A 21,545-nucleotide genomic window follows, 5' to 3' on the forward strand; every position below is an offset into this window, starting at 1 on the left:
TCAAGTCAAGGTGACAGTGGCATACTACAATGTGTATTGGAACATAGCCAGTGACAGGACATGGAGATTATATACTGTGTAGGTGATTCCCACTGTATGGAAGGAAGTCAATGGGCTGATGTAGTGTGAAATGGAAAAGAGGATGATTACGTTACCAACAATCTCCTGGAATGTTAGTTTCATGCACTAGGACTATAGGAACTCCTACTGCATGTCTGAATTTGCTGACTTGAAGGAACATTTTTCCTGGTCTGGTTACTCATAGCAGGTACTTTGTCCATATGGGGTAGCAGTTAGCCTGGGGACGAGGCTAGATCTTACTGATACTAAATGTATCAAATTGAAACAATTTAGGATTCATTTTTTTTTTTTTAAATATATTTTTCTTTTTAATTATGAGATTAATGATAAAATGAGGCAAGAAATGGATCATTAGAAATGACATTTATTGGTTCTCAAAATATCTGGGGATAGAGAAAAAAATGTTTTTTTAGCAAACAGTACAATGAGTGAATGAATACAGGGTTCTATCCAGACATGGTACATGAATTAGTATGAAAGAAAAATGAGTGCATAGTACAGGTCAAACGATATTTACAGGGATGAATAGATAACTTATGAATAGTGGATTTGAAAACATGCAGGATAGCTTTTCATCGTTGTGCTTTTACACTGTACTCATAGCCAGAACAGCAGACCTTCAGTGAAACTCCACTCCATACATTCTTCTCCTTACCAAACTCATGTTGTCCTTCATCACTAGTGTCTCATATTTCAATAACTACAAGCTGTCTAGTGGGGTGTGAAACGATGTACTATGCATAATTCCACCTTTCTTTTTGTTTAGTGATTATATTTTGAGTTAGTCTACATTTAGAATACAAAAATATATTACCTCTGTAGTTACTCAAGGAAAGCAATTTACACACATATAGTTCATGGGGGACAGACATTTATCCCTGGCCCCAGGATAGTATTGCTTATCTTCATGGTGTGACGACATTGTACCTCACAAGTAACAAAATGTCGTTTAAACATGAACTTGAAGTAAACAACACTTGGTTGAACAAAGATCTTCAGGGACCTCATGCATTAACAATGAAAAGAAAAGGATGACATTTAAACACAACGATAATTAAAAGGAAAAATGTTCTATGATAGCGCTTGCATATTGTTTGTAATATGGTTATTGTAGTTGTCTTGTTTTGAATGGGACCTGCCCAACCATCTAACCTGCACAGAAACACACACCATGTCATTTGGTAAAAACCAGCAAACAACTGACTAATAAAAGTATCTTTATGCAGTGAGAGAACTGCAGAATCCACACTTAAAAAAGGGCAGTTGTCAGGGAAGGCAAAACCACAAATTCACCTGTTACACTTTTATTTTATTGATCTTTAACAACTTTACTGAATAGGGAGTTCATATGACATAGAATGCTGGGGAAGTCTGGAATAGGGTCAAATCTATACATAGTTGTATTCTGAAAATATAGGACGAAGCAAATTCCAATTCACCCCAAAAAAATCTACGGTGGTTCCAAACGCTTTCTAAAATCTACGGTGGTTCCAAACGCTTTCTAGAATCTACGGTGGTTCCAAACGCTTTCTAGAATCTACGGTGGTTCCAAACGCTTTCTAGAATCTACGGTGGTTCCAAACGCTTTCTAGAATCTACGGTGGTTCCAAACGCTTTCTAGAATCGACGGTTAGATCTGAAAAAGAAAAAAACTAAAGTGAAAGGCAGGGTACAAGAGGCTCTTTTTTTTTTTTTTACAGTTCTTCCAGAGTCATCCTGTCAGGGAAGAAATCGGCGATACTGTCAGTGCATAATTGTGCATTCGTCTTCTGTGTACTGTCTTGTCTGTACAGTTAATAGACACCTTTAATGCTGTGTATATGATTAGATCCTCCCATCGACTCTACTTTGCAGTACAGTACATAAAGATCACAAATTGCATAGTGTAACAGAACTATAACATTGCACATCCATTTTGCCCCCCATTTCCCTTTAAAAATACAACCTGAAAAAACAACAAAATGAAGAGGATGAATTCAATGAATTTACAGTTATTTTGTGTCGGTCATCGTAAACTTCTGTGTTGCATCCAACTGGGTGCTGGACGGCAGCCATTTTACGCCAGAACGCTGCACACGCATCATAATACTGATAGACAAACAAACAAATACTGTAGAGATCAGTGCTACAAAGGAGATACACAGGGATTGGAATAGTAGTGACTCATGGTAAGACTGATAAGTCAGATGTAGTAGGAGATAGAGATATATATATATATATCTATCTCTATCTCTATCTCTATATAGTACTTTGGCTCAGTAGAAAATGAAGACTAAAAAGGAATAATGTATGCATACAAGACCATCGGGATACTTCTGTACAAAATCTCAAACTTTGAGATGACGAAACATGACCGTTTCCATCTGGGGACACACAAGATGTGTGATCGTCAATTGAGATCAAACACGATTTGTCAGAGTTCTGTTCGCTAGTCTTAGAGTTGACAGCAGACGATGAAAAGGACATCCTAGTGTCTGTCAACCATCCATCACTGGGAATTAACAATGCTGGTGGTATTCTGGGTCGTGTTCAATGGGCACCAAGAGGAAGAAAACATGATTGAAAGAGAAAGAGACTGCCAAGATTTGTCCAATAAGAATTATGTTTTTGTTTTCCGTATCAAACCATTTTCTGTTGCGTGCCCTGGGCAGATCTTCACGGTATCCTGGTGTGTTAGCAGGACATGACCCTGGGCAGATCTTCACGGTATCCTGGTGTGTTAGCAGGACATGACCCTGGGCAGGTCTTCACGGTATCCTGGTGTGTTAGCAGGACATGACCCTGTGCAGGTCTTCACGGTATCCTGGTGTGTTAGCAGGACATGACCCTGGGCAGGTCTTCACGGTATCCTGGTGTGTTAGCAGGACATGACCCTGGGCAGGTCTTCACGGTGTCCTGGTGTGTTAGCAGGACATGACCCTGGGCAGGTCTTCACGGTATCCTGGTGTGTTAGCAGGACATGACCCTGGGCAGGTCTTCACGGTATCCTGGTGTGTTAGCAGGACATGACCCTGGGCAGGTCTTCACGGTGTCCTGGTGTGTTAGCAGGACATGACCCTGGGCAGGTCTTCACGGTGTCCTGGTGTGTTAGCAGGACATGACCCTGGGCAGGTCTTCACGGTATCCTGGTGTGTTAGCAGGACATGACCCTGGGCAGGTCTTCACGGTGTCCTGGTGTGTTAGCAGGACATGACCCTGGGCAGGTCTTCACGGTGTCCTGGTGTGTTAGCAGGACATGACCCTGGGCAGGTCTTCACGGTGTCCTGGTGTGTTAGCAGGACATGACCCTGGGCAGGTCTTCACGGTATCCTGGTGTGTTAGCAGGACATGACCCTGGGCAGGCTTTGATATAGGGAGAAGAAAAAAAAAACGGCCATCATATCGGTAGATAATACAATAGATCGCTTCATCTTAAAAATGACATAACCTTTGCAAAACGGTTGTTTACAATCGTAGTTGTTCCCTTAATTTTACAAAGAGAAAACTGTGGCCATATTGCCATACCAATATGAGAAAGATAATGTCCAGTAAATATGATTATCGCATCAGCCCGTAATTTCCCTATCGATGCATCCCTAATATCCACTTTTGGCGCCTCCTAGTGGATGGTATGCAGATGTGCATTTCCCTCAGAGCTCAGAAGTTAGCAGATGATCTAGCGATCCGTTCTAGCCTCTCAATTCATTCTATTCATCCAATGGCTCTATCCATTCATAGCTCCATCCGTGGACGCTAGCGTTGTCCGCTCTGCCATCTCAGCTCATGGCGTGCTAAACTGGCGGACGGTGTAGAGATCCGCTCTAGTCTCTCCGTTGACACACAGTCCAGGCGGATGGTGTAGAGATCCGCTCTAGTCTCTCCGTTGACACACAGTCCACGGTGTAGAGATGCCCTCTAGTCTCTCCGTTGACACACAGTCCAGGCGGATGGTGTAGAGATCCGCCCTTGTCCTCTCTGCGTTGCTGCTACTCTCCGGGCAGATGGCCCCTCTCAGTTCATGGCGTGCTGGCGGATTGTGTGGAAGATCCAGTCCATCTTGGTGGTCCAGCCGCCGTGGTGGGCGTCATTCATCTGCTTCATAAAGTAGTCCAGGGCCTCCTGCTCAGTCTTGTCCAACGCCAGGGTCTTGCGGATGTAAGCGATGTCGTCGAAGGACTGCAGTTCGGGCATCCCCGAGCCCAGCATCATGGAAAACAGGTTGATGAAGAGGTTGGCGTGCTGCCGGATGGCCAGGTAGGCCTTGTAGCACATCTCCTGGAACCTGGTGGGAATGGAAGGACAACGGTGAGGGACAATTAGTCTGGGAAATGTTGAACCTAGCTGGGTTAGATGTGTGTGTGAGATAAATAAAGTTGCATTGTATTACCGGTTGGAGTAATGATATCATTCTGTAACACAATGACATGTACACATCCATTTAAAGCAAAGGAAGTCAAAAGGGTACCGCATCATATATTCAAACACGTACCTTGCCCTTTAGGGTAGTGAACCTAACACCTAATATTCACTTATAGGAAAGCTAACATAACACAAAATAGTGAAACTGTACCTCTCAAACTCCCTGGTTTTGGTGCACTCCTGGGTTCCTTTACTGATGACGATTAAGAAGTCCTGTGTCAAGACGAAGGGCACCCGCTCTCGCTTGTAGCCAAATTTCTTCTTCTTGTGATCCAGGAAATGGCCAAAGTCTATGTGGAATAGCTGCAAGGAGAAAATATATAGATTTTTAATTTAACCTATAACCAAGGAACGTCAAGAGAAAAGAGTAGTGTGTAGGGTTGCAAAAATCTGGTAACTTTCCCAAACTTCAACCGTTTTTTCAGAAATCCTGGTTGGAGGATTCCCGAGTTTCCGGCTTATTCCAGGAATCTTCCAACCAGTTCTACCTGCTACATAGAGCGTGTTGTTTTGAGAGCGGAGGAGCATCTTTACTCTATTCTCCCCTACTGCACCACAGTCATCAATTATGTGTTAGTACAATAGCTTAGGACCAGTTTTTCTCAAGTACTCATTACATTGTTGCTAGTGGTAGTTCTAAATGACCCTGTAATTACACAAGTTGTTTTGTTTACATTGTGAACATAGTAGCTTATTGGCATCCTAAATCTATAGTAAAATAACCAGTGGTGTATAGTCGAGGCCATATGCAACCAAAATGTACTTTATTTAAATTCACAAAATAGAATGAACGCATGCGTCAAGAATTGAACCTCAGATTCTTGAGCTTGGATCCTGCCATTGGATGTGACGTAGTGTGGGCAGTGAAGCAGCTTTCATTGATTTAGAAGGAAGCATTTCCTCAACGGCTGACGGCTATAGTGTAGCAGGGCCGTTAGTCTGTGAAGTACCTGTCCATCATCTTTGACCATGATGTTGCTGTTGTGTCTGTCACCGATCCCCAGGATGAAGGTGGCTACGCAGTAGCCCGCACATGACCGTGTGAACAAGTCAATGGCCTGGTCGTACCTGGACACAGTTTAATGGGTTTTCCGTGAGTCAATGGCATTTAACTGAAGAGGAAGTTGTAATAATAGGAATACCAAACACAGTACAATCCACTCCTAAGGAATTCCAGGAAACCTTGCCCTGTGGAGAATAAACTTGATATGTTGTCCCCCCATAAGCAACGGACTGTTCCAAATAGTTTCTCTGCTTGGAACTATGAAATGTCTCACCAAATCTCTATCCATTACAATAGTATCATTTAGAATTAATTAGGATTGCTTAGAATGAAGCAATGTAGAAGAACGAAGCTACGTAGGCCTACTGGGCATGTATTCTATGTAGTGTTCAAGTGTGGCTATTGGAACCTAGCCCAGGCATCACTCACATCTCCCCCCTGTTCTTGTCCTTGAGCCACTGGTGCAGCGTGTGGCTGTTGAACTGCAGCGCCCCCTTCAGGCCTCCTTTACACTGGATCTGCATGATGGTGTGGGAGTTTCTCACCACCTCTATCAGGCCCACGCAGTCGCCGATGGACAGGCAACCGTACGGCAGCATCCTGAATGACACAGAGGAAGCAATAGGATATATTTCAATTGATTTAAAACAGGAAATCCCATTTGAGACCAAGAAGCCCTGCACACAATCATACAAATTCCCAATTCCAACAAAAATATACAATATTTACAAACAATTTAAGAAAAGTAACTTACAAAATATGATCATGGAAAAGATTGGATGGGTCTATAAATCCCTCAAAATACTACAGTCCAACACATCTATGCCTCCGTCTATCCAGCCATCGACACAGGCCTAAAACTCCTTCTTTAACCTCTCCTTCATCTACACGGATTGAAGAGGATTCAACAAGTGACATCAATAAGGGATCATAGTTTTCACCTGGTCAGTCTATGTCATGGAATTCCAACTTATGAGGTTGGAATAATACTGTGGAATTGTGAAAATTATAATAATGCCCTTTTAGTGTAAGAGCTGTTTGAAAAGACAGCCTGAAATGTCAGCCTGTTTTGGCAGGATGGAGTTTTGGCCTGCCTGTGATAAATTAGTTAATAGACCAATAAGAAAACGACCTGACTTTCAATCCACCTACATGGACATAAATGAGATTCCTGCTCGTATCTCATTTAGGCTACATAGGTTTCCAGTTAAGAGTTTACATCTATCAGCTCCTACGGAGAGGTAATGAACTCAACAAGTTAATGAATTGGACAAGTCGCTCCTAATTTTAGGCTCCTGCTATTAAGGAGAAGAACACGAAGGGTGAAATAGACTATTCATGCATGCTGCTGCTGAGCGGCTACAAAGAGACAGTACCTGAGATCAAGGCCCTGGTTCTGCCAGATGTTCTCCATTATTCTAATGATCTGCAAAGTCAGCATGTCCTGCCTCAGATCTGAAGGAGACGGGACGGGGGGGGGGAAGAGTGCAATAGCAAGATGATGAACAGTCCAAGCTTTGATCACACTTTAAAATGCAGCGTTTCCCAAACTCGGTCCTGGGGACCCCAAGGGGTGCACGTTTTGATTTTTGCCCTAACACTACACAGCTGATTCAAATAATCAAAGCTTAATGATCAACGCTGAATAGTTGAATCGGTGCCAGGGCAATCCAAAGTGAGTTTGGGGACATGCATGTAAAATGGAATCCTGTAAGCATGTTTATCGTCTAGTGAGTCAAGGGGGTTGAGTGATTCGATATGCATTAGTGAGACATACCATCTCCGTTTTTAAAGATGATCTCGTTGCTCTGGAAGAGCAGCTCTGACATCATGTCAGGGTTCTCCCAATTGAGCCACAGGGGCCGCTTGGCCGATGACATCATCCGGCACTCTTCCAAGCTGAAACAGATAAACATTGTATCAACACGGAGGCGCTGAGAATAACGTTAAGAAAACACTTGACCTGTCATTAACCCTCAATTTCACAGGACACATTTCTTGGTTTCTTTGTTCAAACATTCCGGGGAAATATGTGGACGTTTGTGGTCATGTCTACTGCGCTTTCTGGATTGAAAAAGCGTATGTACCGGAGGTTTCCCAGCTGGTGCGCTGGGTTGAGTGGAGAGGTGAAGCTCTGTAGGGCATCCATGTAGTCAGGCCGTTTCATCTGCTCCACCAGGAACTTCATCTGAACCTGAGGGCAGAGAGAGAGATCGTCACTTTACTGCAAGGAGTCCATAGTCGTGAAGACCATTTGGGCCTGTTGGCTTGTAGAGCAGTTCCACTCGTTTTGCTTAGTATCTCTAGTTTGTTGTACGATTGTGTGTTGTTCTTTTGTGTTGTATTGAGGATAAGAAAAACGTGGTCATCTCTTGAGGCTTCCATGTTAGGGAGTGAAATGGAGTGGAAGGGCCTTGACCACAGCGTAAATTGACCTTCTGGGCCTCGTCCTTCTTCTCCTGCTTGAGGAGGTCGGTAAGGTTGATGAGTTTCTCCATGGCCTCCACCTGTCTGCTCAGGTGCTTGAGGTACATGCCACAGGCCCGGCAGTAGGACTCCAGCAGCAGGCCAAACCGCTGGCTCACAGTCTTGTTGTGCATCTCCGACCTGGAGGCAGAGACAATAACTTATGTGATTGTGAACTACAGTTCAGCAGCAGACCTCTTCTACGATATGCTACTCCAAATATCCAATATAAATTGTTTTGCACCCATTAATAAGTAGATAATAATAAAAATATATTTTAGTCGCATTTTCATTCAATAATCTTAGTATGGTGAAAAAAACAAGGCTTAGTTAATTCATTTAGACTTCATTTAACAGATAGATACAGCCCAACTGATAAAACTGCACAGTATGGATTTATAAAGTTCAAATACAGCATAGTCTTGACCTTCAAGATATATCAATGTCAAATACCATCATATGAGATTTAATCATATATCGCCCTGATTGTGCACCCTCATACAAAATGTAGAAGCAAGACTTCTCAAACTGCATGACCCATAGAAATGTATGCAAAAACATTTCCAAAACACGTCTTGTGATTACACAAATAAATGCATGAACACACAGTGAAAATAAATGTTTAACTTGATCTGGCGAATTGCCCTTGGTCAGCTTTTCTTTATGTAAACCCTGATTTGCACAAATTAAGCTTTTTAGAGGACCTTGAAGAAAGATGTATTATACCAGCAGAATGGCATTCCAGCTGCCTGTGGCAACATCAAGCCATCCATAATACACACTGTGGAAACAACCGGAAAACAAACTCACTTTAGATGCCAAAAGAAGAAATGTCCTATCCGCTGATTGGTCAAAGCCTTCTTCAGCAGGAAGCGGGCCAGCGGGTTATCGAGGTACTGTTCGTACTTAAGAACCTGATGGCCAGAAAATAAAAACAGGGCACGTTTACAACACACACCCACATACAGTGCATTCGTAAAGTATTCAGACCCCTTGACTTTTTTTCACATTTTGTTACATTACAGCCTTGTTCTAAAATGTATTAAATATTTGAGGTGAATAGTCGATTTCACCCTTCGTGTTCTTCTCCTTAATAGCAGGAGCCTAAAATTAGGAGCGACTTGTCCAATTCATTAAACTGTTGAGTTCATTACCTCTCTGTAGGAGCTGATAGATGTAAAATCTTAACTGGAAACCTATGTAGCCTAAATGAGATACGAGCAAGAAGAATGTCCATGTAGGGGATCAAATGCCCACCCAGACTATTTACATTGACCCCCCCCCCCTTGTTTTTACACTGCTGCAATTTTACACTGCTGCAACTCTTTGTTAACTATCTATGCATAGTCACTTTAACTCTACCTACATGTACAAATTACCAAAACTAACCAGTACCCACGCACATTGACTCGGTACTGGTACCCCCTGTATATAGCCTCATTATTGTGTTACTTGATTTTTTACTTTAGTTTATTTTGTAAATATTTTCTTAATCAACAATGCAGTTCAAGAAATTAGAGTTAAGGGCTTGTAAGTAAACATTTCATGGTAAGGTCTTTTTACCTGTTGTATTCAGCGCATGTGACAAATAAAATGTGATTTGATTTATGTGGATTGAAAGTCAGGTTTGTGCCTTGACACAATCCTGTCTCAGAGCTCTACGGACAATTCCTTCGACCTCATGGTTTGGTTTTTACTCCGACATGCACTGTCATCTGTGGGACCTTATATAGACAGGTGTGTGCCTTTCCAAATCATGTCTAAGGAATTGAATTTACCACAGATGGCCTCCAATCAAGTTGTAGAAACATCTCAAGGATTATGGAAACAGGATACACCTGAGCTCAATTTCAAGTCTCATAGCAAAGAGTCTGAATACTTATGTAAATAAGGTATATCGGGTTTTTATTTTTTTACAAATTAGCATAAATTTAAAAAATGTCTGTTTTTGCTTTGTCATTATGGGGTAGTGTGTGTAGATTGTTTTTTCCTTCATCAATTTCATCCATTTTAGAATAAGTCTATAACGTAACAAAAAGTAGAAAAAGTCAAGGGGTCTGAATACACTGTAAAGCAAAAAGGATTACTTTAGCAAACCACAGAAAGAGATCAGACGGAATAAAGCCACCATGTAAAATAAAGCAGTTAGCCTAAAGGGGTCATATTGAATTCTGTCATTACGTAGTGTTAATTATTTAAACATTGTCAGATGGTGTCAAAACCCCAACTATCAAGATGGCAGTGGCATTCATGTTGAGTCAAAGAACATTTTAAAAATAGTATGTGGTTTCTGTGTGGTCATTCTGTCTCTACACAACACAGACTATGAGTGGGTCGTATTACTGTACCTAGACCAGCTGGACGAGGTATTCAGAGAGTCTGTCTGGTAGGTACACTACCGTTCAAAAGTTAAGGGGTCACTTAGAAATGTCCTTGTTTTTGAAAGAAAAGCAAATTGTGTCCATTTAAAATAACATCAAATTGATCAGAAATACAGTGTAGACATTGTTAATATTGTAAATTACAATTGTAGCTGGAAACGGCATATTTTTTATGGAATATCTACATAGTCGTACAGAGGCCCATTATCAGCAACCATCACTCCTGTGTTCCAATGGCACGTTGTGTTAGCTAATCCAAGTTTATCATTTTAAATGGCTAAATGATCATTAGAAAACCCTTTTGCAATTATGTTAACACAGCTGAAAACTGTTGTGGTCATTAAAGAAGCAATAAAACTGGCCTTCTTTAGACTAGTTGAGTATCAGGAGCATCAGCATTTGTGGGTTCCATTACAGGCTCAAAATGGCCAGAAACAAAGACCTTTCTTCTGAAACTCGTCAGTCTATTCTTGTTCTGAGAAATGAAGGCTATTCCATGCAAGAAAATTGCCAAGAAACTGAAGATCTGGTACAACGCTGTGTACTACTCCCTTCACAGAACAGAGGAAACTGGCTCTAACCAGAATAGAAAGAAGAGTGGGAGGCCCCGGTGCACAACTGAGCAAGAGGACAAGTACATTAGAGTGACTAGTTTGAGAAACAGACGCCTCACAAGTTCTCAAATGGCAGCTTCATTAAATAGTACCCACAAAACACCAGTCTCAACGTCAACAGTGAAGAGGCGATTCCGAGATGCTGGCCTTCTAGGCAGAGTTGCTCTGTCCAGTGTTTGTGTTCTTTTGCCCATCTTAATCTTTTCTTTTTATTGGCCAGTCTGAGATATGGATTTTTCTTTGCAACTCTGCAAAGAAAAACAAGATAGACTGACGAGTTTCAGAAGAAAGGTCTTTGTTTCTAGCCATTTTGAGCCTGTAATCGAATCCACAAATGCTGATGCTCCAGACACTCATCTAGTCTAAAGAAGGCTTCTTTAAATCAGCACAACAGTTTTCAGCTGTGCTAACATAATTGCAAAAGGGTTTTCTAATGATAAATTAGCCTTTTAAAATTATAAACTTGGATTAGCTAACACAACGTGCCATTGGAACACAGGAGTGATGGTTGCTGATAATGGGCCTCTGTACGCCTATGTAGATATTCCATTAAAAATCTGCCGTTTCCAGCTACAATAGTCATTTACAACATTAATAATGTCTACACTGTATTTCTGATCAATTTGATGTTATTTTAAATGGACAGAAAATGTGCTTTTCTTTCAAAAACAAAGACATTTTTAAGTGTTCCCAAACTTTGGAACGCTAGTGTATTTATTACTGTACCTGGACCAGCTGGATGAGGTATTGAGAGAGTCTGTCGTCTGTTAAGTATTTCTCAAGGCACTTCACGGCAAAGTCTCGAATCATGGGATCGGGGAAGTTGCAGTCCAGCAACTCCATGGCTTGTTCTGGCTTTATGGCTGGCCAGTCCTTCAGAAGGCAATACATCTGGGACAAAGAACAAATATAAAAATGCATGTCTAAAATAAAATGCAAAGTTCGAGGAAATTAAAAAAAAAAATTTTTACTGACATGACCGTCTCAGAAATGGAACCAAATGGCTAAATGAGTCAAATCAATTAAAATGAATATGCAGCAAATAGCCCATGCTATGCTAGGCTATAAAAAAGACAAGTGTCAGCAGTTGAAATGTGAGACTGTTTACCTGTGCAACCTCATCTCTGGAGTTCCATTTCACTGCCAGGAGAATCTTGGGAAGTATCTCTGGGATAGTGCCGCAGTAATGTCTACAGGAGGAGAGAACAGTGCATTAGTTTCCTCTCCTAACATCACACACTGGGCCTGTTAGTAGAAGAGCTCGTTGAGTAGCTTGAGCAGGTAACCAAACTATTTCAGGTAAGAAATGTTAGATAGATCTTGCGAGGGTTTTGTTTACAAGTTTTTCATAACAAATATGCATTTGCTGACGAAGCATACCCACTGTATGTACACACACACACACTGCATGTTACCTGTGCCTCCACAGGAAGTCCTTCTCCTGCTCAGTGATTTCAGACAGTGGGTCTCTGTTACACACCAAGCGCAGCTGTTCGTTGTCACTGTCCGTCAGGGGGTTGTCCCTCGCCAGTCTGTTACTCTGCAACAGAGACCATTAATGCTGCTTATTAAAACGACAATACAGGTGGGAAACAGGGTTGTGTTCAATAAACACTCCATTGTGCAACGTTTTGCAACAGAAAACTAAAATCTGTGTTCTTATTGGACACACTCAGGTAGTACCCGCCCTCTTTCCAAATGATTTTTTTCTTCCTGTTTCGCGCCTAATGAACATGCCTCAGGGAGAGACACTATGAATGAAATATGAAACCACAGACGTCTCAGGTTGTGTTTGACTTCTAGTGACGTCTCTAGTACACCCAACTTGTCAACAGCATTAAATCAACATAAAAGATTAACGTACAATGTTAATATTGACTTAGAAACACAAACACTTGGGAATTACCAAACCGGTGTGGCAGTAGTTGAAGCCCAGCTCCCGGGATATGTTACAGTTGGCGTGCTCCTCGATGGCCGGCATGTCGGGGAACTTGACCGGGTTACTGAAGTGATCAAACTCCAGCTCCAAGCAAGGGGTTTCCTGTGGGCCCATAGTAATATAATGAAAAGGTCACAAGGGGTCATTCAAAATTGCCTGAAGAGAACCATGGTGTCCTATTGAGGGGTTAGGTGGCGCGTCAATTAGTCATTAATAAGGGAGATAAGAGGCTTAGACAGCTAGAGGGGAGGATTATTGCTAGCCGCTCAAGCTGTATGTGAATGGATTTAGGGTCGTGTTGGTGTGTGTAACTTTGTCTCTGTAGGTGTGTGTAGATGTGTGTGTGCGGCTTATCGTTCGCCACTCTAGCTGAGTGTCTTTGAGAAAGTGTGTCTTTGCATCGGTCTCTGCGTGTGTGTGTGTGTGTAGTCGAGCTAGCTAACACCTCCGACCTTGTTTGGATTGGAGCCAGTGACTCCGATGGCATTGAGCAGGTCTTCCAGGCCATGGGGCACAGGCCACAGGTTGAGGGCCATCTTCCCGGCCACTAGAGTGTGGGTGTAGTCAAACAGGTTGATGTTGCCCCAGGCTAGCGGACAGTGCTCCTGCAGCAACAATAGAGCAACATTGTATTGTATTGTAGTCAAACGTATGGAGTTGGATTGGAATCGTGGTTAATGTAAATAGTTAAATTATTTTGTTAAAGGATACAGCATTCCAAGCAATGGAAGGATAAAATTGAAGGCGATGGTTGCACAAAGACAACAGCAGGATTGGTTAAAGCCAGGAAATGTACTGCTAATGTATTTCTTTCCGTATCCATCTGCAACAGGAGTCTCAAACTGGCGGCCCGAGGACCACATCAGGCCCAAAAGCTGCTTCGCTATAGCCCCCCCATGATAACACTAAGACCGACATTGGCCCCCCCTGACATAGGCCCTCTGGTATTTTGAGTTTGAGACCTCTGACAGTTTCTGACAGGGGAAAAAAGTTACTTTTGGTTTGGTCAAACTAAGTTCCTGGCACTGGTAGGCAGGAGGGAGAGCTCACCTCTTTAGCCCCCTTCCTCCCTTTCACAGAGCAGATGGACAGACAGAGGCGGGCGGCACGTGGGATGTCTGGAATGTACATGTCGTAGTTCAGCCACTCATTCCACCTGGGATGGACAACAAGAACATTTCACCAATCAATCAAATAAACATACTTATGAAGCTAACAACAGGCTTCGCTATTTTACAAGGAGCACGTGAGCCTAAGTTCAAAAATAAAAAGGCACACCGAAAGACATTTAGGAGCACAATGCAAAATATGAGGTAATAAAATGTATGATTCTACCTTTTTCTAGGCACACTGGTGCTCCTAAATTAAAAATCCAGGTCGCACAGCAAAATACTTGGGCGCATATGCGAGTAAAAATGGTCTCACTGTAAAGACCTGCAGTATGTGATTTAGCAAGTACTTCATTAAGAAAGCACAGTTTATTATGACGCTGGATGGCACACCTGGGATTTGAGCATGGCACGCGCTGAGTGTTCACATTGTCACACAGCTGCTCCCCACCGTGGTAGATCCCAGTCCGGACATAGATCTAGATCAATAGCAGGGACACATCAATAATTTACATAGATGCCTTTGATACAGAAACTGACATCCAGGACATTAGGGCCCAAACCGGATCTATTCAGATATTACATCTAAATGTTGTTCCTCTTCTTCACGAGGACCTGCACTGACATGTACAACAGAACTGACAACAGGATCGTGTTCAGTGGGGAGAAAACCTTTTGTAAAGGGGTACTGCCTGAACTTGTTCATATGGCTATATATCAAATCAAATTGTATGGTCACAGACACATATTTAGCAGATGTTATTGCGGGTGTATCAAAATGCTCCAACAGTGCAGTAATATCTAACAATTCAGAACAATACACACAAATCTAAAAGTAAAATAAATATTAGGACGAGCAATGTCGGAGTGCTAGCACAGACAGGAATAAGACCTTTAGCTCGGTGCGGATGTTGCCTGTAATCCATGGCTTCTGGTTGGGAAATGTATGTACGGTCACTGTGGGGACAACGTTGTTGATGCACTTTATTGATGAAGCCGGTGACTGAGGTGGTATACTCCTCAATGCCATTGGATGAATCCCGTAACATATTCCTGGAGCAGGACACTAATCCAGATGCTTATAAGAAATCCTGCTATGCCCTCAGACGAGCCATCAAACAGGCAAAGCATCAATAAAGCACTAAGATTGAATCCCACTACACTGGCTGTGACGCTCTTCGGATGTGGCAATGCTTGAAAAATATTATAGACTACAAAGGGAAACCCAGCCGCGAGCTGCCCAGTGAAGCGAGCCTACCAGACGAGCTAAATGCCTTTTATGCTTGCTTCGAGGCAAGCAACACTGAAGCATGCATGCGAGCACTAGCAGTTCCGGACGACTGTGTGATCACGCTCTCCGTAGCCAACATTCCCAAAGCCGCGGGGCCAGACGGATTATCAGGACATGCACTCAAAGCAAGTGTCTTCACTGACATTTTCAACCTCTCCCTAACCGAGTCTGTTATACCTACATGTTTCAAACAGACCACCATAGTCCCTGTGCCCAAGAAAGTGAAGGTAACCTGCCTAAATGATTACCGCCCCGTAGCACTCACGTCGGTAGCCATGAAGTGCTTTGAAAGGCTGGCCATGGCTCACATCAACGCCATCATGCCGGAAAGCCTAGACCCACTTCAATTCGCACACCGCCCCAACAGATCCATAGATGACGCAATCTCAATCGCTCTCCCCACTGCCCTTTCCCACCTGGACAAAAGGAACACCTATGAGAATGCTGTTCATTGACTATAGCTCAGCATTCAACACCATAGTGCCCACAAAGCTCATCACTAAGTTAAAGACCCTGGACTAAACACCTCCCTCTGCAACTGGATCCTGGACTTCCTGACGGGTCGCCCCCAAGTGGTAAAGGTAGGCAACAACACATCTGCCACGCTGATCCTAAACACCTGGGCCCCTCAGGGGTGCGTGCTTAGTCCCCTCCTGTACTCCCTGTTTACCCACGACTGCATGGCCAAGCACAACTCCAACACCATCATTAAGTATGCTGACGACACAAGAGTGGTCGGGCTGATAACAGACAACGATGAGGTAGGCTATCGGGAGGTGAGAGACCGGGCAGTGTGGTGCCAGGACAAGAACCTCTCCCTCAATGTGAGCAAGACAAAGGAGCTGATCGTGGACTACAGGAAAAGGAGGGCCGAACAGGCCCCCGTTAACATTGATGGGGCTGAAGTGGAACGGGTCGAGAATTTCAAGTTCCTTGGTGTCCACCTCACCAACAAACTAGAATGGTCCAAACACACCAAGACAGTTGTGAAGAGGGCACAACAACACCTTTTCCCCTTCCGGAGACTGAAAAGATTTGGCATGGGTCCCCAGATCCTGAAGAAGTTCTACAGCTGCACCATCGAGCGCATCCTGACTGGTTGCATCACCGCCTGGTATGGCAACTGCTCGGCATCTGACCGTAAGGCGCAACGGAGGGCAGTGCGTACAGCCCAGTACATAACTAGGGCCAAGCTTCCTGCCATCCAGGACCTATATAATAGGCGGTGTCAGAGGAAGGCCCAAAAAATTGTCAAAGACTCCAGTCACCCAAGTCATAGACTGTTCTCTCTGCTACCGCACGGCAAGCGGTACCAGAGCCCAGTGAAGGACCAAAAGGCGCCTTAACAGCTTCTACCCCCAAGCCATAAGACTGCTGAACAATTAATCAAATGGCTACCCAGACTATTTACTGTACATTGACCCCCCCCCCCCCCGTATATAGCCTCGTTGTTGTTATGTAATTTTCTTGTGTTACTTAAAAAGAAAAATGTTACTTTAGTTTATTTAGTAAATATTTTCTTACTCTTTCTTGAACTGCATTGTTGGTTAAGGTCTTGTAAGTAAGCATTTCACGGTAAGGGCTACACCTGTTGTATTCGGCACATGTGACAAATACAATTCGATTGACTAAAATACAGTAGAATAGAATACAGTATTTACATATGAAATGAGTAAATATGAGCCCAAGCCCCCCAAAAATAACTGAATTAAAGTAATGATTGTGCTGTTATATAATACATAGTCTACCGCATATTACACATGGCAGAAAAACAGTCACACACAGTAAAGATACCCCAACATAGTTATTTAAGATCTCTTCGGAACATAATTGGTCTAGCCTAAATAACTCAAATTGAGATTTAGCCTACAATTATAGTGAATTTGTTTTAGATTTTGAATAGCCTAGTAAGAGGGCTTTTTTATTTTGTATATAATTAATAGGCTGACAATATCTTCAGCTACAGAATATCTAACCACTGCGTTTGTCTCCTCCCCCCCTCCTTCATTCCTTTCTCCAATGCGCAGAGACTCAAACTAAGCACTGGGTAACTGCAGGAACAGGGTTGGAGAGCCTATGGCATACAGAGTTTGGGCACAATATCACCTGTGGCACAGCGAAATGACCGGAGTAGCCTACCCAACTTGAGTGAAAAATGTACCGGTGGGAAAATGCCCTTTTCCAGTGCATATGGATTTTTTTTTTAAATCCCCTGCCCATTTGATTATGTGGCAATCTAAATTGAAACTAATTTCACATATTAGTAAAGATTAAATTGATGGGTGAAAATATGATCACTTGAGAGAACAGCGTGAGGCAAAGAACAGAGCACCAATTTTTTTGGGGGGGGGGGAATTATTTTCTTGCTTATTATAAAATAATGTCACAGGACTTAAGCATATCTTGTATGCTAACAAGCCTACAGCCTATGACATGGCGCATATCCAGATAACATACAGTAGGCCAACTCATATTATGTTCTTCTGAAATACATGTTCTTCATATCATGTTTCTTTAGACCTGCCTAAAATAAATAAATGCATTTATTGTGTTGGTGTATAATCAATGGATTTATTAGACTTTTAAAAAATGTAGATGTTCCAAAGGCAGGAATCAGAGGCTTGTATGCATGGAGCCTGGAGATGCTAAACGTGTTTGTTAATTAACGGTCAATTACCGTGAGACCGGCAGTCTTTTGCATGACAATAACCAGCTGACAAATATGGCATGACCGCCACAGCCCTAAACACAGGTATTCGTTATCAGTTGCAAAACATTTCATTACGATATGCTCCACTGAACACAACCCAAAAATCCTCAAGTACAGTACCTTGTCAATGTCCCTGATGTTTACATTGACATAGGTTGCGCACAGTATCCTGATCCTCAGCGTGCCGTTGATGGTCCACAGGGACTTGGTGGCCGTCTCGCCGTTCATATAGGGCGTTGCCGTGGAAATGCGTCGGGCGTACGAGGGCATGGTAAAGGTGTCGATGGGCAGCTGGGAGTAAAGGCTATCCTTGGCCATTAGCATGAGGTTGGGCATGCGCCCCAGCATGATGCAACTCCTCACGTACTGGAAAGGAAAGGCATCGACATAAGGACATTAGACACTACACCAAGCCAGAGGTAACTGAACATGCAACAACTGGCTACCTATGTTTTTCGCATCTGCTTTTACCTGTGTAACATTGCTAGCTAGTCATTGGCCAGTCATTGTAAAAGGCTTCAGACAGGACTCAAAGGAAGAATGTCCTAACAGAGTACGCTTGTAAAAGTGTTACTTGTTTCTTCTTTTTTTCCTCTCAAATGCCAACATTTCAGATCAGACTGTTGCCATAAAAAGCAGCATTTGGGAATTATTTATTTGGTATCATATTTATTTATTATATTTAAAAACACACCGGCAAGAGTCGAACTACAACAGATGTTTAATTGTATTCCTATTCAAGATGAGGAGAACGCGTGAGAGCAATGTGTGTGGGTCTGTGTTTACCTTGTACTGGCTAAGGGGGTACTTCTCCAGCAGGTACTCGTCACAGCCGCACACCTTGAGGATGTACTTTCCCTGATACTCCTGCACACACATCTTGAGCTGCTCGTGGGACAGCAGCATGCTACGTGTCTTCTTGCGGATGGCCTCTGCGATCACATGCTCCGGCACGCAGTCGTGATTGATCTTCAGGGTGTACTTCTGCTTGTCGTTGCTCGGCGACACGATGACCCAGATGACCACTATGATTTGACCTGGGGGAGAAAAGAATACGGAGGTCAGTCCCAGGGTCCTGAATAAATGTGTTATTACAGTAACATGGCAAAGGTAAGCGAGGTAAATGTTCAAGTCTTCCACCATCCAATCAGAAATGTCACACCGTGTCTGATTGTATTACTTAAAAAATATTTATACTTTAGTTTATTTAGTAAATATTTTCTTAACTCCATTTGTTGAACTGCATTGTTGGTAAAGGGCTTGTAAGCAAGCATTTCACGGTTAGGTCTACACCTGTTGTATTCGGCGCATGTGACAAATTCCATTTTATTTTAATTGATTAAAATCACAAAAACATATTTAAAACAAGTGGATGGTGATTCTGTCAATGTTTACAACAGTGTCTGTTTATAGAATATTAGGCTGTACGTGGCTGGGACATTTTGCCTTTCCCAGACCAAAACCGCCTTTATGTGTCACTGTCTCCCATTTCCTACCTTTGTCAAGCTTATTGAAGATGTGCTTGGGCAGTTCTACTGACGACTCTACATTGGGAGGGTAGACGTACAATGCTCTACTGATGGGTCCATTAGTGTCTCGGAGGTCCACAGACTCCTTGCAGACATTCAATATGTTTCTTCTAAAGTCCTGCACTTCCGAGTCCTTGACCAGGTCAAACTCGCATATAGGCATTCCTATTGCAAAACCTGTACAAAGAAAAATAACATTTCATGTACTCCTATAGCTTCAAGATACATTGTATCAAGCTTAATCACACTCAGTGTTCATTAATGAAATTTGAGTGCTGTATTTGAAAACAGCCAGATGTCACACTAAACTCAAAGAAAGCGTCTATGTGACGTCAGTGACCAAGTATAAAGAACACGAGAGACATACATACCAATTTCTCGGTTGAGTATTTTCTCCTCTCGGTTGCCCACTGGTTCGATGACTTTCAGGAAGGCCTGAAAAAGCCTGAGGTCGCACAGTCTCCTTGTCTCATCGTAGAACTCCTCTCGCTCAGCCTCTTGGGTAACGCTGACAAAGATGTAGGAGGTCTCCTCCTGTAGGAGGTGGTGGAGAGGATACTTCCTGGCCTCTTTGAAGAGTTCGTGTTTGACCGAGATGAGTGTTGCCTCACGTGTGCACACCAATGTCAGAATCATCCCATTTGGGAGAAGGCAGTCCACCTGGATGCTCGGGGGCATCAAGTGCATGCCCCATAGTTCCCCAGAAGACGGTCTGGGAGGCATGGTGGTCAGGTCGGCTGCTCCTCACTATGCTAATAATTAGGATGAGACAAGTCGACCAACTGGACAGAGAGAGAGAGTGGGACAATTCCATAAGATGCAGTGACCTGTTTAACAAAAATATCCATACTGCTAGCTAAATATATTGAATGACAGTTATTCGTTTTTTGCACTTCCACTATCACATTATAATCAGGCGGTTGCTTACAGTACATTATAAAATTATGAACTCAAATTGTTCATTGTCCCAGAAAATGTAACGTTAAATGCATGGGGGCAGCTCAAGCATGAAAAAGGACATATGTTGCTCGAAGAAAATATTTCACACAACAATAGGTAGTTTAGTAGCTAAGTGGAGAGGTTGACAGCTCAATCACTGTAATCATTAGCTAGCTAATGAACAAGCTGTGTCACAACAAGCAATGCCAATGGAATTTGAAGACAGTAGCTAGCTGGTTAGCTAGCTTGCTAATAAAGTAACTAGTTAGCTAGTTGTTTAGCTAATTTGGCAACATATTAATTCAGCCAAATATGGGTGTATTAGGATGGCAAAAGGTCAAGAACTAACCGGCAATTGTTATTTTCTTTTTCCTTGCTAGAATGCGTCTAGTTACAGAGTTAGCTTAAACACTTAACCTAGCTAGCTAAAACACCGGTGCTACTACCTAGCAAGTTTGCTAATATTAGCTGACAAACCGCTAGCCATTAGCTAGTTGTTTGTGCCGACTTAGCTAGCCTAGCTAATTGTCCAATGCCTTATTATGCAACTATGCCGTACTGTTGTCTCGTTGAAAAGTATATATTTATTTGATATGTATTTTGACACCTTTTCTCTTTTATGATTAAATACCTGGCATCTGTAGACAAACAACAGTTTGGTTATTGTCTCGCGCAAGTAACGCCCTGTTTTCACTCATAACAGGCAACTTTCTCCCGATAATAGCTAGCTAACGTTAGCTAAACAAACCCAATTCGTACCCGTTCTACACCTCCTCAGTCGTAGCGCTTGCTTGCACCTCCATCCAAGTCTCAGGGCAGTCCGATTTCTCAACAAAGACGTCGTTGGCTATAATATATAGTTTTCCCAAGGAATAAGTTCATTACATTCCATGGTGTGATGTCCAGCCCAATAGCGAAAAATACTGCATTTTGATGGCTCACAAGCCGCTAGTGTTCGTTTAGCCAAAGCTAGCTGCCTGGCTTCTCGTTAGTACCGCCCCATACATAGGCCCCCGTGGCATCGGGCTTTGACCTCGAAGGCATGATGCATAGAATGTTCTCTGTCGTTCTATTCAAACACTGTA

General features: G+C 42.8%; 1 protein-coding gene across 1 annotated transcript; it reads right to left on the reverse strand.

Annotated features, from left to right (window-relative positions):
- Positions 1–429: 429 nt before the first annotated feature.
- Positions 430–21,481, reverse strand: LOC106598808 (phosphatidylinositol 4,5-bisphosphate 3-kinase catalytic subunit alpha isoform). Its single transcript, XM_014189813.2, has 21 exons — positions 21,220–21,481; positions 19,893–20,303; positions 19,489–19,698; positions 18,779–19,029; positions 18,113–18,358; positions 14,385–14,470; positions 13,933–14,038; positions 13,335–13,487; positions 12,850–12,984; positions 12,359–12,483; positions 12,052–12,133; positions 11,670–11,834; positions 8,759–8,862; positions 7,918–8,089; positions 7,570–7,676; positions 7,260–7,381; positions 6,859–6,937; positions 5,912–6,082; positions 5,430–5,547; positions 4,631–4,782; positions 430–4,342 (listed from the first exon to the last, which is right to left on the reverse strand). Exons 2-21 carry the CDS (start codon positions 20,242–20,244, stop codon positions 4,072–4,074), a joined length of 3,207 nt encoding a protein of 1,068 aa, XP_014045288.1. The 5' UTR covers positions 20,245–20,303; positions 21,220–21,481; the 3' UTR covers positions 430–4,071.
- Positions 21,482–21,545: the final 64 nt, after the last annotated feature.

This window comes from Salmo salar, chromosome ssa03, assembly GCF_905237065.1.
Source record: "Salmo salar chromosome ssa03, Ssal_v3.1, whole genome shotgun sequence".
NCBI lineage: Eukaryota > Metazoa > Chordata > Actinopteri > Salmoniformes > Salmonidae > Salmo > Salmo salar.